Raw genomic sequence first — 15,734 nt, 5'->3', positions numbered from 1 at the left:
TTATTTAAATAGCACAAATAGCCTTGTGCTATTTAAAATTCTGGATCTAATTTTGATGCAGTTGGTATCTTAGGGTCCTAATTGATAGTGAACACAGGAATAAAATCAGGAAACTGAGCTAACTTAAAATGAGACTGTTGCAATGGAATCACATGCTATAAAGATGCAGGGGACAAACATCTGCTAGAAGACAAAGGTTCCTAAATATTTTATAAGAAGCCCTCCTTTTCTGTAATAGCCCAGGTCCTTCAGGCCAAGCAGCATATATATATACATATATTCCATTTTATGCCACATTCCAAGCTCCCAAGCTCCTACCTCCCTTCTTCCTCAGGGAACCATTTCTATACCCTTTCTCCTTAGCCCCACCCCATAAGAGCCTTGCTTCATCTGCTGTGCCCAGGCATGCCCAGACAGGGCAAGCATGGACCTGCTCACAGCACTACTGCTCTCATCGAGTCTCACAAGGTTGGCTCATTCTGCTTATTTGCCGCACCATGGGAGGGAAGAGGCAACAGGATGAGACTCAACCCATCCCCATCAACTGAACAGACACAAAAAGCATACCCCAGGCTCACCTTCAGCCATTTTGACTTCTGTCCCCTGCAACTCAAAATAAACATTATACTTTTGGGATGGCTACAGAACAGTCATTGGAATAAAAGGTGTAAAAGACAAAAGAAGGGAAAAGTCTAGACAGCATTTTCCCTGGATTTCTTGCACTTCCCAGATTGCATTCCACCTCACTCTTGGGAAGGTTCCCATGCGGGATGACAATGTGGCTGGATAGTTTTGTCACATACTTTTTATTATGTCTGTATAAATCCAGCAGAACTCCAATACTCCAACGGTGGTTCAGTTTCTTGTTCTATAATTAGTTCATCTGGTTGTCTACTCTTGTATATGAAAATAAAATGTGTCCCTCTCCTCTTAAGTTTTATGGTGCAGTCTTCCACTTTAGTGACTTATTTATACTTATTGACTGAAAAAGAAAACAGTTATCTAAAAAATAAAATTATAATCTTCATTAAATCCACGTTAGCTGTTAACACACTTTGTCGCTTATTTATATTCAATACAAACATATTTTCATATAAGCATTAGTGTTGACTAATACATATTTAGGCATACTATAAGCAACACTTGCAATAACACAAAACCAGAGCTAACACTTTACTCACCAAGCCATCCTGATCCAGAATTAGGTATACACATATCTGTTTCAGCACTGGGCAACACAAATCCAACTACAAAAACTTCAACCCCATCAGCCATTAGGGCCATTCCCAAGACAAAGAAGAGGGCCCACTGGAAACGACCATGACCGCATTCTTGTATTATCAGTTCGTACTGCTGTGCTAGCTCTTCTTCATCAGCTTTCCTCTCTGTTTCCAGTTCATGACGATCCTTATATTCATCACGCATAGGCTGACCTAAGGCCACCATGCCATCCTTGCCCTGCCCTATGTTGGGGATTCCCTGATACTCCCCTTCATAAATTTCATCATCCTCATCATGCCCTTCAGTTGCTTCACTTGATCCTTCATCATCATTAGCTTCTGCACCATAATTTCCTCCTTGGACATAGTAATCATCATCATCTTCCTCATCCTGGAATCGGTTGTAGGACCGCTGTGTGTAGCCATCCTGAGCTTTATCAACAGCTTTACTCACTTTTTTCACTGCTTGCCTCTTCACCTCTTTGGCAATATCTTTCGCCCCTTTCACTAATGAAGTCCTATCTTTATATGTTTCCTCCATCTTATGTCAAAGAAGGATTGCTGTTATGCTGCAGATGAACCTGCTGAATACTGTTTAGAACACCTGTTGCGTCTTGGACATCAGTAGAAAACACCCAACTGCATGTGAAGCTGTAATATTCAACCTGCAAAATATGAGAGGAAAAAAGTTTATACTTTGCTCCTTCTTAGTTGCTTCTTCTCACTGATACTGTACCATAACAATCTTCATTTAAGCACCAGCCACCACAGTTCAGGCTTTCAAATATACAAACCTGGATTTTCTTCCAAGGTGCAAATATCCCAGGTTAAAAGGAAAATACTCTGAAGAGAAATCTAATATCGATACTGGTTTTCAGAATGAAATTCATTACACTGTAATCTTTCAATGGATACCAGGTTTTATTCTGAAAGGAAACAAGCAACTCCTTACACCATACATCGTACTGACTCTGTCTGCAGTGTCCTTCCCCATTTGAACACCCTGCTAGGTAATAAGAGGCTACTAATACGAGCTTTTCTCACAATAAGTTACCATGAAATATCTGTCCTTTGTCTGACCTCCCTCTTACACAAATCTTGTAGGGAGTTAATATGCCTGACATCTGTACCAGCCTCTCAAAGGTGACTGAACTTGGCCAAAGCATTCCCAGTGCATTCACACTGATACTTAGCAATATTTAGTCCCACCCTGAAAAATATCAGCACAAGGAGATGGGTGTATGGAAGTAGTGACACTTTCACACTTTGTAGATTTCCAATACCTACATCATGGACAGACACATCACTCTCTCTCCTGTCTGTAGTGACAGTAGAAGCAGCCTGGAGCAACTTTACAGTATCAGCCGATATACCCCAGGGTATGTTAGGCCGGCAAGAGTTCATGCCAATCTAGTGTGTGAAAGCACCAAGCCATTTTGTTCCAGTCCCCCTCACTGCTCTGCTGTACCTTTCCATCTCTTCCTTTATGCAGCCCCAGGATCACAAATGCAGACATGCTGAGTCAAGAACAGCTTGCTTATTTATCGAAAGACTAACCATGCCCTGCTTTTCTGGGCGGTTTTCAGTCATATCTGCAGAGCAATTTGCTCATCACACATCAACACGATCACTAAGGGTCGTAGAAAGAAATGGCAGCAGCAGGCAAGCAGAGGAAGGGAAGAAAGGCAGGATCCTTCTTTGGCAACAGTCCATAGTTAGAACAGCTGAAATCAGTTACAAAACTGCACCACTACTGATGTGTCTAAAGCCAAGGCAGTGTGAATCTGGGCACAGCAACAGGATTGCAGAAGCTTCACCTCTGGGACAAAGCAGGCTAAAATTTCTGTAGCACTGCTTCCAAGAAAACACTGCCTGCTTCCAGCTTAGAGAAAAAGTTATTTTTAACCATGGTCATTTTAATGATCTATGTTCCAGCATGACCTCAGAAAAAGCCACAGTAGCACAACTAAGGAGGCTGCAAGATGTAACGCAGGAGTAAGAATAAATGGCTGGAAATTTCTGAAGTAAATTCTATTCCCCCTGTTAAAGTAGTGCGAACTGTCCCCCAAAGCTTCATGGGAGAAGATCAAGGTAGTGCTTTGAGAAGCTGTCCTTTACTCATTCGGTTGTACATAGTGTCCCCAGAAGTATATTCCAGGCATCAGTTTTAAGACTGATAATGTTTTGAGGGATAGGAAGAATTACAGGCTGCATTACATAAACTAAGGACATGATGTACCTCTGATAAAAGAAAACCAACCCTAAAATCACACAGACATGCAGGTAGTTCAACTAAAGAAGCTAAAAGATACTTCCCTAGCTTTTTTTATGACTCTATTAATTCACCTATAGTGGGAAATGTCTTTAATTTTAGTCCCTTCCTCTAGATTAATATCATACACTCTGAATGTTTCTCAAAGAAAGCAGATGTGATGGCACTGTTCAACTGTTCAATGCAAATGGAAGCATTTACTAGAAGAGAAATGAAGCCTTAAAAAAGCCAGGATGTGATATTTATGACTGAAAACTGCGGCCTAATTTTAGGTACATGATTGTCCTTCTAAGTAGGTCATCCTGGTGAATCTTTTATGTTAAGTCCAATTCTCTAGTTACAGATTTTCAGTTTTCAAGGTGCTCCTTAGAAGTTATTCTTTGTGTACTGAATTAGGCATCTGATCCTTACTGTTACCTGTATGTGACCACAGTATCTACTAGCTGTTATTGAATATGCAATGCATAAAAACATTCACTGGGTCTGCTGTAGCCTTCCACAAATAATTTCAAGAACTTCATGAACTCCTAACAGGTATTCTTCTGAGGGTTAATGATTACAAGGTGTTTCTAGATTTTTACTATTTTAGATTCTTTTAGACTGCATGCACCCTATTTAACCTAAACTCTGAATTCCTCTAATTCTTAGGTTACTGTGGGGTTTTGTGGGGTTTTTTTTGGTTGGTTGGTTTGTTGTTGTGGGGTTTTTTTTCCAGCGAGTACAGTCTTCTTTCAAGGATTTTTAGTTCTCAAATTCCATTTTACTGTAGCGTATGTCAATGGATGCAAGACAGCAAGAGTTTAGGAATACTGAATGAACATGAAGTCTAGATGCCAACACTGGCAAAACTGTGCTTTGCACTCTTGTAGTACACCTACTGCGTGAGTTCAGCAGACTATAAAAACACAAATTTGCCAAAGCAGCTGAGCTTACACTGCAGTTTATGAGAGACCAGTATCCTGGTTTTGGCTCAGATAGAGCTAATATTCTTCATAATAGCTAGTATGGGGCTATGTTTTGGATTTGTGCTGAAAACAGTGTTGATAATGGGAAGATGTTTTAATTGTTGCTGTGTAGTGCTTACACAGACTCAAGGCCTTTTCAGCTTCCCATGCTCTGCCAGGGGCACAAGACATTGGGAGGGGACACAGTGGGGACAGCTGGTGCCAACTGACCAAAGGATATTCCATACCACATGATGTCATGCCCAACATATAAAGTTGGGGGAAGAACAAGGAAACAGGGCACATTCAGAGTGATGGCCTTACTGTATATTAGAGTCTGGTGCTTGTTAGTGGCTGCTTTTTGCTTTTGCTGCTTGCTATACTGCTGGACATCTGACTCTGCTGTGGCTGGGAGCATTTTAATAACAGCAAGGTTCAGGTGCCTGGGCTGGCAGATGGCCACGGCCTCATTGCTGTTTCTGTGCTGCTGTACTCAACAGTGTGAACTCGAGTCAAAGGGACTGTGACCTGTGGATGGGTCCATGTGGGAGCAGGACACCCCAAAGCATGTGTGGCTGTGGATAAGTCCATGCCACAGCAGGTACACCTCAAAGTGTCTGTGGCCATGGTTATGTCTGTGCAACAGCAGCTATACCTCTGAAGGGATTGTGGCCCAAGGATAAGTCCACACTGGAGAAGGTACACCTTGAAGCATCTGTGGCTGTGGATAAATCCATGCTGCAGCAGGTACAGCTTGAAGCATCAGTGCCTGTGCATGAGGTCATGCTGGAGCACCTGAAAACGTGTAGCCATGGATAAGCCCACAACAGAGCAGGTACTACCCTGGAGGGACTGAAGCCGTGGCCAAGGCCATGTTGGAGCAGGTTTACTTTTGAACTGACTGTGGCTGTGGGTAAGGCCATACTGGAGGCATTGCGGCCCATGGAGAAGGCCATGCTGGAACAGGTGCACCTCAAAGTTACTGTGGCTGTGGATAAGTCTATGCCACAGTGGGTATAGCCGTGGAGAGACTGTGGCTCATAGATAAGGCTCCACTTGGAGCAGGTACATTCCTAAGGGACTGCAGTCTATGGGTAAGCCCAAGCAGAAGCAGGGGTAAGGGGAGGAGTTCATTGAAATGTTAAACCTGATGATCTGGTCCAAAGGGACCAGGGGTGGAGACTGTGACAGAAATACCTTAAATTGTTGTAACCCAGGATTTTAGCTGCATGTTACGGGAATTACTATAGCAGAAACCCCTTGTTGCTAGCCAGGCTGGGAGCAAGGGGAGGAGTTCATTGCAATGTTAAATCCTATAACTGGGCCCAAAGGGACCAGGTGTGGGGACTGTAATGGTTCTAACTTTAAATTGTTGTAACCCATGATTTAAGTTGCATGTTATAGGAATTATTGCAGCAGGAACCACCTGAACTAATGGAGCACAAGCCTTTCAAGAAGCAGTGCAAGTGCAGCAGTGACCCGATCTGAGCTGGCTTTGGTGCCCGGTAACTCCATGGAACACATCACTCTCCTGTCCTGAGTGACCACCATAACAGGTGGAGCCCAAAGTCATGGACTAAATGAACTCAGTGGAGATTTTGTGGACATCTGTGGACATTTTAAAGATGTTTTACAGGGGAAGTCACAGACTAAGGGAACGATATCTGTGTATTATATTAAAGGATGAGAAGGGGTGGAAGTCATTAATGAGGTTGTGTTGGATAGTGTGGGACCTGAGCATGACAATGTCAATGACTATGTCAATAAGGAATTACATCTGTTCAAACTCATTAACAGCATAACTCTGCTAGCAAAAACCTGCACATAGACAGAGTCAAATTTCTGAAAGATGTATGGAGTAAGAAATCAGAAATTTCTCTGTCTTGCGTAAGTTTCCAAGCAGCACACCTAATTTAAACACTGTTCTTTTAAACAGCTTTGCTTTCTCAATTAACTGAAATCCCTGCCTTAAGGGTGATAAGTACAGAGAGGAATTATTTACAGCCTATGCATGATAGCTCCCCGCCCTTTTAATTATGTTAGACTGATTGACTACAAGCAAGCAACTGCAAAGTCTGAAAGAGTGAGGATTAATGACTACCTGAGTAGCATAAAGCAGAAAAAGCACAGATGAGAGTCTAGCTGTATACTCTTGTTTGTTCCAAGTGTCTTACCCAACAAGCCTGCTCACTTTCACTAAACTAAACACTACATTCCTATTCAATTCCTTTAATTAAAAAAAAATCCTAGGAAAATAGTGATTTCACCTGAAATAAGAATAGTATTTCAAGAAATACCTACAAAAGTTTTTTTTTGCAAAACATTCAAAGATACATGCACAAAAAAAAAATATTTGTTTGCTGTAACATTTAGTCTTTTCCATTCTATTACATTCACAAATTTAAGCATAGTTACCACTTTGTACATTGTGCTACATCTGAAATAAAGGTCAGACATTACAGACTAAATCAGTGAGGTCTCATGAAGAAGTAAATCTATGAAATATCAGAAAAAGCATTCCCACAAAGACTTACATCTTTGGTTAACATAACACGTGAGAAGACTCACTGCAGACTAACAACACATGATATTAACTATATGCCTATCTTTAGATAATACATTTTTCAGAATGGGCCTGGAAGTCACAGTCAGATGGAGCTATGACATTTTGATACACTTGGGGACTTAGTATAGCATCTTTCCTGCTTTGACTCTGTAATTCTTTTTCAAAGAAAAATAAAATAATAAAAAACATTTCATATTTAAGTTGATGCCTTTTTAAATGCACATTTTACCCAACGTTTTAATTCTGGTTTCATTTCTGTTTTTCTACCTTTGTTTTTTATTATCAATGACCTTTGCATGGATACAAGTGTTTTGTTTCTTCTGAATTTATCTGTTGCTCCAAGTTAGTCTACATCTGAAGACATGCTTTTCTGTTAGATCATAACTGCTTCCAATTATCCTACTCTGATGTGTGAAATGATTTTACTTCCAGGTGAAATATAGGAACATGAACTACATAAACTCAGAAACAGAAGATATTTTCTTCTTGCATGGGCTCTCAGTTATAAAAAAAGGGTAAGAAATAAAAAAGGATTATGCATTGCTTGTCACGACAAAGAAGAATGGTATTTAAATTTTTCTAAAGTTCTCCAACAATTTTTACATGGTACAGTTCAAATAACCCAAAGGATTTAATCCTACAAGTCACCACAGACCTGAGACATATGTGGAGGTATAATCCATCCTTGAATTTACTGGGATACCAGCAAACTTCCTCTCCATTTCTTCATGCACAAAACTGTTCTAGAAGAGCTGTTATTTTATTGTTCCAGGCAGTACTTTTTTCAGTATGCCCCGATAAAGAATAGATACCTCAATAAGAGGTATTTATTTATTTATAATAACTAAGAGCTGGCACCAGAGCTGGTAAGAGTGGGATTCTTTTTCTGGTAGTATTAGTAGATTCAGAGATAAGCTTCTATAGTCTAAGCACATTTTCTTTCTCTCATGTCAAGCGTCACACACTCAGGCTGCAGCTCTTCTATCGCAGGCTACAATTGCCAAAGCCATATAAATCACTGTAAGGCTGCAGTGCCACCAACAGTGGCAGTCCCCAGCCCTCTCCCAGTTCAGATGGCATCCTCACCACTTGCCCTCTACCAGCACTTTTCACCATTTATCTTCAGTACAGCCACAAAATGTATATAAGATGAGCTTGGGAATTCATTAGTCTAGTCATCAGTCATGATCAAAGATCATGAGCTCAGCAGAGAAGGGGTTTTCATGGAACACTGCAATCTCTCTGTTTCTCTGTAACTGTTTCTCTCTCTGCACTACATGCTCTACCTGCCCAGCTTCTCTTAAACTATTTAATTAATTTACCTAATCAGAATAAACCCAAAGGACTTGCTTTTAACTTGTTTTTGCTTGAAATTTGATAACCTTTGTCAGAAAAAAAGGGACATTTTTGCCTGAAAGCATGTTTGTCTTTTCTGTGTACATCAGCCATAAAAGTACTATCTTTAAGTGCCTCTTAGGGCCTTAAATGATCACTAAAACCAAATAATTCCACTAATTCTGTTCTCACAATGCTTTTGATAACAGGCCTAATTCTTCCTCACTTACAGCTGGATAAATAAGCACAGAAACAGGATCTTCAAAAGCCTAAAGCAGTACAAAACCAAAAACCTAATGGCACTGTAAAATCAGACCAAATGCATGTGTAGGACCAAAAACGAAAAAATCAGGAAATCTTAACTGAATAATCAGTGCTAAATATTCAATAATATAATAAAAACAAATTCTCCTTTATCAAAGGTCGGTGCAAAGTTCGGAGGTGAGCCACTCTTCACTTTGTACTTGCACTATATTACTCCTTCCTGCACTACTTCTGTGCTCTAAATATCTTTCAAAGAATATCCTGAAGGAGTGTGCCACAGTACTGATAAGTTTTTTCAGCACCACCATCCTTTTAAACGGTGACATAGATACATCTAATTCAGCTGGCTGTCATTAAACACACTCAGGCTTCTAAAGCCCTCTGATCCAGTTTCACCAAAGGTCACAATCTGGATTGAGGATTAATCTGTGGTCCACCCTGTTTTATTAAGCTCTTTTCACACTTTGACTACACAATAGCAAGGAAAGATACTATCTACTCTCTGGTTGTAACACTTACCAACCCACCTAATTCCTCAGAAGTAGATTCAGCTCAATGCCCCTCCAACAGTAGAACAAGGCAGTGTTACAAAACTGAAACAGTTGTAGCTATTCACAGAATCACAGAATGGTAGGGGTTGGAGGGGACCTATACAGATCGTCTTGTCCAACCCCCCTGCTTGAGCAGGGACACCCAGAGCAGGGGGCACAGGAACGCATCCAGGCAGGGTTTGAATGTCTCCAGGGAAGGAGACTGCACAGCCTCCCTGGGCAGCCTGTGCCCCTGCTCTGGCACCCTCACAGCGAAGAAGTTTTTTCTCATGTTTAGGTGGAACTTCCTGTGTTGCAACTTGAGCCCATTCCCCCTTGTCCTGTCATTGGGCACTGTTGAAAAGAGTCCAGTCCCATCCTCCTGACACCCACCCTTCAGACACTTACAAGTATTGACAATATCTCCCCTCAGTCTTCTCTTCCTCAGTCTGAACAAACCCAAGTCTCTCAGCCTTTCCTCATATGGGAGATGCTCCAGTCCCCTGATCATCTTGGTAGCTCTCTGCTGGACTTGCTCAAGCAGTTCCCTGTCCTTCTTAAAGTGGGGGGCCCAAAACTGGAAACAGTACTCCAGATGTGGCCTCGCTAGGGCAGAGTAGAGGGGGAGGATAACCTCCCTCGTCCTGCTGTCTACACTCCTTTTACTGCAGCCCAGGATACTGCTGGCCTTCTTGGCCACAAGGGCACAGTGCTGGCTCAGGGTCACCTTGTTGTCCACCAGCACTCCCAGATCCTTCTCAACAGAGCCGCTTTCCAGTAGGTCAGCCCCCAGCCTGTACTGGTGCATGGGGTTGTTCCTCCCCAGGTGCAGGACCTTGCACCTGCTTCTGTTGAATTTCATTATGTTCCCCTCGGCCCAGCTCTCCAGCCTGTCCAGGTCTCATTGGATGGCAGCACAGCCTTCTGGTGTATCAGCCACTCCTCCCAGCTTGGTATCACCAGTGAACTTGCTGAGGTTACACTCTATCCCTTTGTCCAGGTCACTGATGAATACACTGGACAGGACTGGACCCAGCACAGACCCCTGGGGAACACCACTAATTACAGGCCTCCAGCCAGACTCTGCCCTGTTGATCACGACCCTCTGAGTTCTGTTGCTGAGCCAGTTCTCAGTCCACCTCACTGTTCTCTCATCTAACCCACACCTCCTTAGCTTGTCTGTGAGGATGTTATGGGAGACAGTGTCAAATGCCTTACTGAAGTCGAAATGAACCACATCCACTGCTCTCCCTTCATCGACCCAGCCAGTCATGCCATCATAGAAGGCTATCAGGTTGGCCAGGCATGATCTTCTCTTGGTGAATCCATGCTGACTACTTCTGATAACCTTCTTTTCCTTTACATGCCTGGAGCTGACATCCAGGATGAGCTGTTCCATCACCTTTCTGGGGATGGAGGTGAGGCTGACTGGCCTATAGTTTCCCAGTTCCTCTTTCTTGCCCTTTTTGAAGACTGGGGTGACATTTGCTTTCCTCCAGTCCTTGGGCACCTCTCCTGTCATCCATAGCCTTTCAAAGATGATGGACAGTGGCTGGGCAAGAACATCCACCAGCTCCTTCAGCACTCATGGGTGCATCTGATCAGGGCCCATGGATTTGTGAGGATCCAGTTTGCCTAGGTGATCCCTGACCCAATACTCCTCAACCAAGGGAAAGTCCTCCTTTCTCCAGGTTTTCTTTCTCACCTCTGGGGGCTGCGATGCCTGAGGGCCAGCCTTAGCTGTAAAGACCGAGGCAAAGAAAGCATTCAGTAACTCCACCTTCTCTGCATCCTTCATCACCAGGGCACCTTCCTTGTTCAGCAGTCGGCCCACTGTTTCCCCAGTCTTTCTTTTACTGCTGGTGTAGTTAAAGAAGCCCTTCTTGTTATCCTTGACATCCCTCGCCAGATTTCATTCCAAGTGGGCCTTGGCCTTCCTTGTTGCATCTCTGCATACCCTGGCAACATTCCTATATTCCTCCCAAGTTGCCAGTCCCTTTTTCCACACACTTTGAACCTTCCTCTTCGATTTGAGTTTCTCTAGAAGCTCTTTAGTCATCCATGCAGGTCTCCTGACTTCTTTGCTTGACCTCTTTCTCCTGGGGATGCACCGATCTTGAGGTCGGAGGAAGTGGTCTTTGAATACTGACCAGCTCTCTCAGACCCCCCCGCCTTCTAGAGCCCTAGCCTATGCGATTCCTCCTAGCAGGTCTTTGAAGAGGCCAAAGTTGGCTCCCTTGAAATCCAAGGTTGTAATCCTACTTGTTGCCCTGCTTCTACCACGCAGGATCATGACTCTACCATCTAATGGTCACTGCAGCCAAGACTACCCCTAACTCTCACATCCTCAACCAGCCCTTCCTTGTTTGTTAGTGTAAGGTCAAGTAGCACATCTTGCCTTGTTGGTTCCTCCACCACCTGCTTCAAAAAGTTATCCTCAATGCTCTGCAGGAACCTCCTGGATCATGCATGTTGCTTTTCCAGCAAATATGAGGGTGGTTGAAGTGCTGTTAAATAAATTATAGCAGCACAACTGTAAAGACTCTACAGTGGAATGATCCTTTCCTTTGAATTTTTTTTTAATCAAGGGCTTACTTTTCTAGGAAAATGTGACTGAAAAAGAATAGGGCATACTTAGAAATTTCTTATTATCTTTTACACAGTAAACTAAGAAAAGAGAATAGCACATGTGAAGAAAATAAGTTTTTTTAAAATCTAATGCTAATTACTGCTTTGCCATATTGTATGCAAATACTAGAGTTTTAATTGCTTTTGTTGGTTTTGCAAACAGTCTGATCACTATCTGGCTACTCGAAGATATTACTTGTTTTTACATGGCAAACACCAAAAAAGTTGTTCTCATTAAAGACAAGGCAAGATGGTTGGAATGCTCTTCCAACATTTTGGTTTTAATTGGCACATTGAACACTCTTCCATGACACCTGTGGGCCTCTTAAATGAGCATTTCCAGAATCTCTGCTGAGTGATGGCTACTAAAATGCCATCACTATAATGCCATACTAACTTGTTCAGTAAGTATTGACAAGAATCAAGCAAGGAGAAATTTCAGCCAAACTGGATGACAAAAACTAAGTCTTTTCAGTGAAAGTTAATGAGATTGCATACTATACCCACACTACCTGCGATGACTACTCAAATCTTGGGGAAGTTGAAATGCGATTATTTTCAAACTTTCATTTTAACCAAATACATTTAAACATATTCTGCACTTTTCAGACTGTCACAGTGAAACAAAATTATATTTCCTACTGGAATCAAGAGCTATCACCCTTCTCATACCTACTTCTCTTGAAAATTAACTTTCTTCAGAGTATGTGCATCAAATATGTTTTGTACTTTTCTGTTGTCAGAGTCACAGTGAAAACAATTATCCTGCAATTCAATAGTGAGGGAATAGCACAAAGCAGGTGGGCAAGCAAATTTCCATTGCTCAACGCTGCCAATCAAAAGAACCCTATCAAATCACACCAACCAGCACCTTCTGTCTTGTATCTGCCATGGTCATGTATGCTGCTGCACAGAAAGGACACCTGAGTCTCCTCTGAAAGTAGAGGCCCACCAACTGTCAAGAATGGCTCAAGGTTGAAAGAAGATGGAAAAATTATTCCCCTTACAATGGAGAAGACAGATAGAAAACCAGGGGATAGGTATCTAGAAAAATGTAGTTTAAAAGCACTGAGACTGAAATGAAGTTCTAAGAACAATCAACAAGGAGTCCTGCCCTGGAAGAAAAATAACAGAATCATGTATTGTAGAAACTGTCCAGGGAATAAAATCTGTGAATGCAACAGGATGGGCCTCAACCACTCAAGTAGCCATCTCTGAAATTACTCTGCAGAAATCTGTGATGCACAGGTACTATGAAACAGCAGCTGTATAAATACGAGATGAACAGATGACACAGAACAGCGCTGGAGCTTAGGGAAAGCACGGGAAGGTTGAAGGGCATCCTGTAGGGCAAACTGTATTACAAGCTGGAATTAACGCCTTTCTTGTCTTCCTGGAATAAAATAGGCAAGCGTTCTTTACACTTCAGAAGGAAATACAGGGTCACAGTCTCAGCTCCCACTGGGAAGAACTTTCTGAAAAGAATCAGGTTTCTGCGCTGTCGGGTTTCTGCTGGCTTTCTGTGACTGAAAGCCCATTTCCTCATTGGCAATCAGCCAGCATCCTTGCCAAAATATCTGGTGAAATTAGATAAATTATAAAACAAAGAATGACATACTAAGCATTTCTGGTGAAGGACTGCTTCAGCTCTGGGAATCTGAGAAGAAACTGAGAATTCATCAATTTGACCTAAATAGCTAGGGGGAAAAGGAATAATTCCAGGTGTATAGTAAGATGAAATGAGCCTGGGTGGTGAACATGAGTGAGCATAGCTAACAACACCAAATTTACGTATATATTTATAGATGTGTACATCACTATTAATATATGCATATAATTAATATATATTAATGTATGTTGTCGTTTAGCCTCAGCCAGCAACTAAGCACCACACAGCGGCTCACTCACTCCCCCACCAACTAGATGAAGGAAAGAATATCCAGCACAGCAGCACTCCGTGGCGGAGTGACTTCATTCGGGCCACAATAGTCTCCTGTTAGTCTCCACTCTCCTTTAGGCTTCTGCACTGGCCATATGGGACTGGTAAAGGGTGAGCAGATCTTACTGATCACTTCTTGGCGCTCCAGTCGACGAATGAGCTCATGGATGGGAATTAGAATGGATGGGAATTAGAGAGTCTTGGTTGGTGCAATATTGCACTGTTGTGGTGGCGATCGGCACCTGTTGTTCTTTGTCCCTTGGCAACCCCACAACAGAAGGGTCCTTTGAGAGACCAGGCAAGGTAGACAGCTGTTCAGTTTCCTCCGTCTCCAAGGCAGCTACACCAAAAGCCCACTTGTACCCTTTTGGTCCTTGAAATGCCCTCTCCTGAGGTAGTCTATGCCAAGGATGCACGGAGCCTCTGGGCCAGTCACAATGGGGTGCTTCTGCCACTCATTCCCAGTTAGGCTCACTTCGGCCTCCAATACAGTTAGGTCTTGGGATCCCCCTGTCGCTCCAGCAATGCTGATGGGTTCTGCCCCTGTATAGCTTGATGGCATTAGGATGCACTGTGCACTGGTGTCCACTAAAGCTTTAAACTCCTGTGGGTATGATATGCGCGGTCATCGGATCCACACAGTCCAGAAAACCCGGTTATCCCTTTCCTCCATCTGCCTGGATCTACGATCTATTCCTGATCATAATAATCACTACTCACTTATTGCAAATGTGAATCAAAAGTCTCTCCTTATTAAGATCAGAAATAAAAGCAGCGCTAGTACTCCCCTGTCTGAGGACCTGCTCACTGGGAACTGGAGCAGCAACTTTCCTCGAAAAACCCCCAAAGTGATAGTTTTTCCTTGCAATGTACCCGTGCCTCTAGGGCTGAGGTAGGTTTTCCACCCCACTTCCTCATGTCCTCTCCATGGTCACATAGATAAAACTGTAGAGTGCCCCATGGTATATATCCTCTCCTTTGAGCAAAAGGATACTTACTCCTAATGGCTAAGACACCAGTCCATAGAGGTGGGGAGTAGAACATATCTTCTTCAAGTTGCTGGACCTCTTGGGACAGTTTCTCTACAGCAGAGACAAGGGAGGAAGAGATCTGTGCTTCATAATCCCAGAGTCTGTCAATCACATCTCTCACCATAGGTGCCTTGTCATCTTTCCAGGCCACTATTGCCAATGAGTTTACATGGGACGATGGTGTGCTCCATACAAACTTCTGCCACATGGGTCACGTTCACTGGGCTTCATCTGGATCTTTGGGTCACTGTTCGTTATCCAGGTCACCATAAATCACCTCAAACATGGCTAATTCCCTCATGTATTGGATACCTTTCTCCATGGGGGTCCATTTTTCTGGGTGATATATAACATCTTCCTTGAATGGATACCTTTCTTTCACACCGGACAGGAGTCACCTCCAGAGGCTGAGGGCATGTGTCCCTTTTCCACCCACCTTGTCAGTGCCCCCTTCCCCAGAAAGGGAACCCAGTTGTTTGGCTTCCTTACCTTCTAATTCCAGCTACTGGCCCTGTCAGCCCAGCATTGGAGTAGCCAGGTGACAATGTGCTCACCTACGTAATGGACGAAATCTTTTCACATATCTCACAACTCACTCAAGGACAGGGATTGGATGGTTTCCATTTTGTTTTAGTTCTTCCTCCTCCCCTCTTCATGATGACCCTGCTATTCCAACATCTCTTTCTAAACGAGTTGACTTTCCCTTCTAAGATTTCTTCTTGTGTATAGGGGCGACTGGTACCGGCATGGATTGATTTTCTGGTTCAGCTGCAGTGCATGCCGTGGGGGTTTGAGTAGCCACAGTGCATGTCATGGGGGTTTGAGTAGCTGCAGTGCCTGTAGCAGGGTTTGGAGTAGCCACAGTGCTTGTCGCCTTGCCTTCAGATCCAAAGGCCTTCTCTTCCCCTTGGGTGTACTGAATAGTGTTGAACAGGGCTTGGTAAGCATGGGCCAGGCCCCAGAATGTCAGAGTTATCTGTGTCTCTCTGGAGTTACCAGGGTAAC

The 15,734-nt window shown here is 43.1% G+C and overlaps 1 protein-coding gene across 1 annotated transcript in view; it reads right to left on the bottom strand.

The window, feature by feature from the left end:
- Positions 1-15,734, bottom strand: part of SV2C (synaptic vesicle glycoprotein 2C) — a 124,881-nt gene that overhangs the window by 85,589 nt on the left and 23,558 nt on the right. Inside the window, exon 2 of the mRNA XM_075079238.1 lies at positions 1,182-1,885. Within this exon, the coding sequence (XP_074935339.1) occupies positions 1,182-1,761 (580 nt within the window). The 5' untranslated portion in view covers positions 1,762-1,885. The remainder of the gene's footprint in view (positions 1-1,181; positions 1,886-15,734) is intronic.

Source organism: Phalacrocorax aristotelis, chromosome Z (genome assembly GCF_949628215.1).
Source record: "Phalacrocorax aristotelis chromosome Z, bGulAri2.1, whole genome shotgun sequence".
NCBI classification, from domain to species: domain Eukaryota; kingdom Metazoa; phylum Chordata; class Aves; order Suliformes; family Phalacrocoracidae; genus Phalacrocorax; species Phalacrocorax aristotelis.
This window is presented reverse-complemented; position numbering and strand designations above follow the sequence as displayed.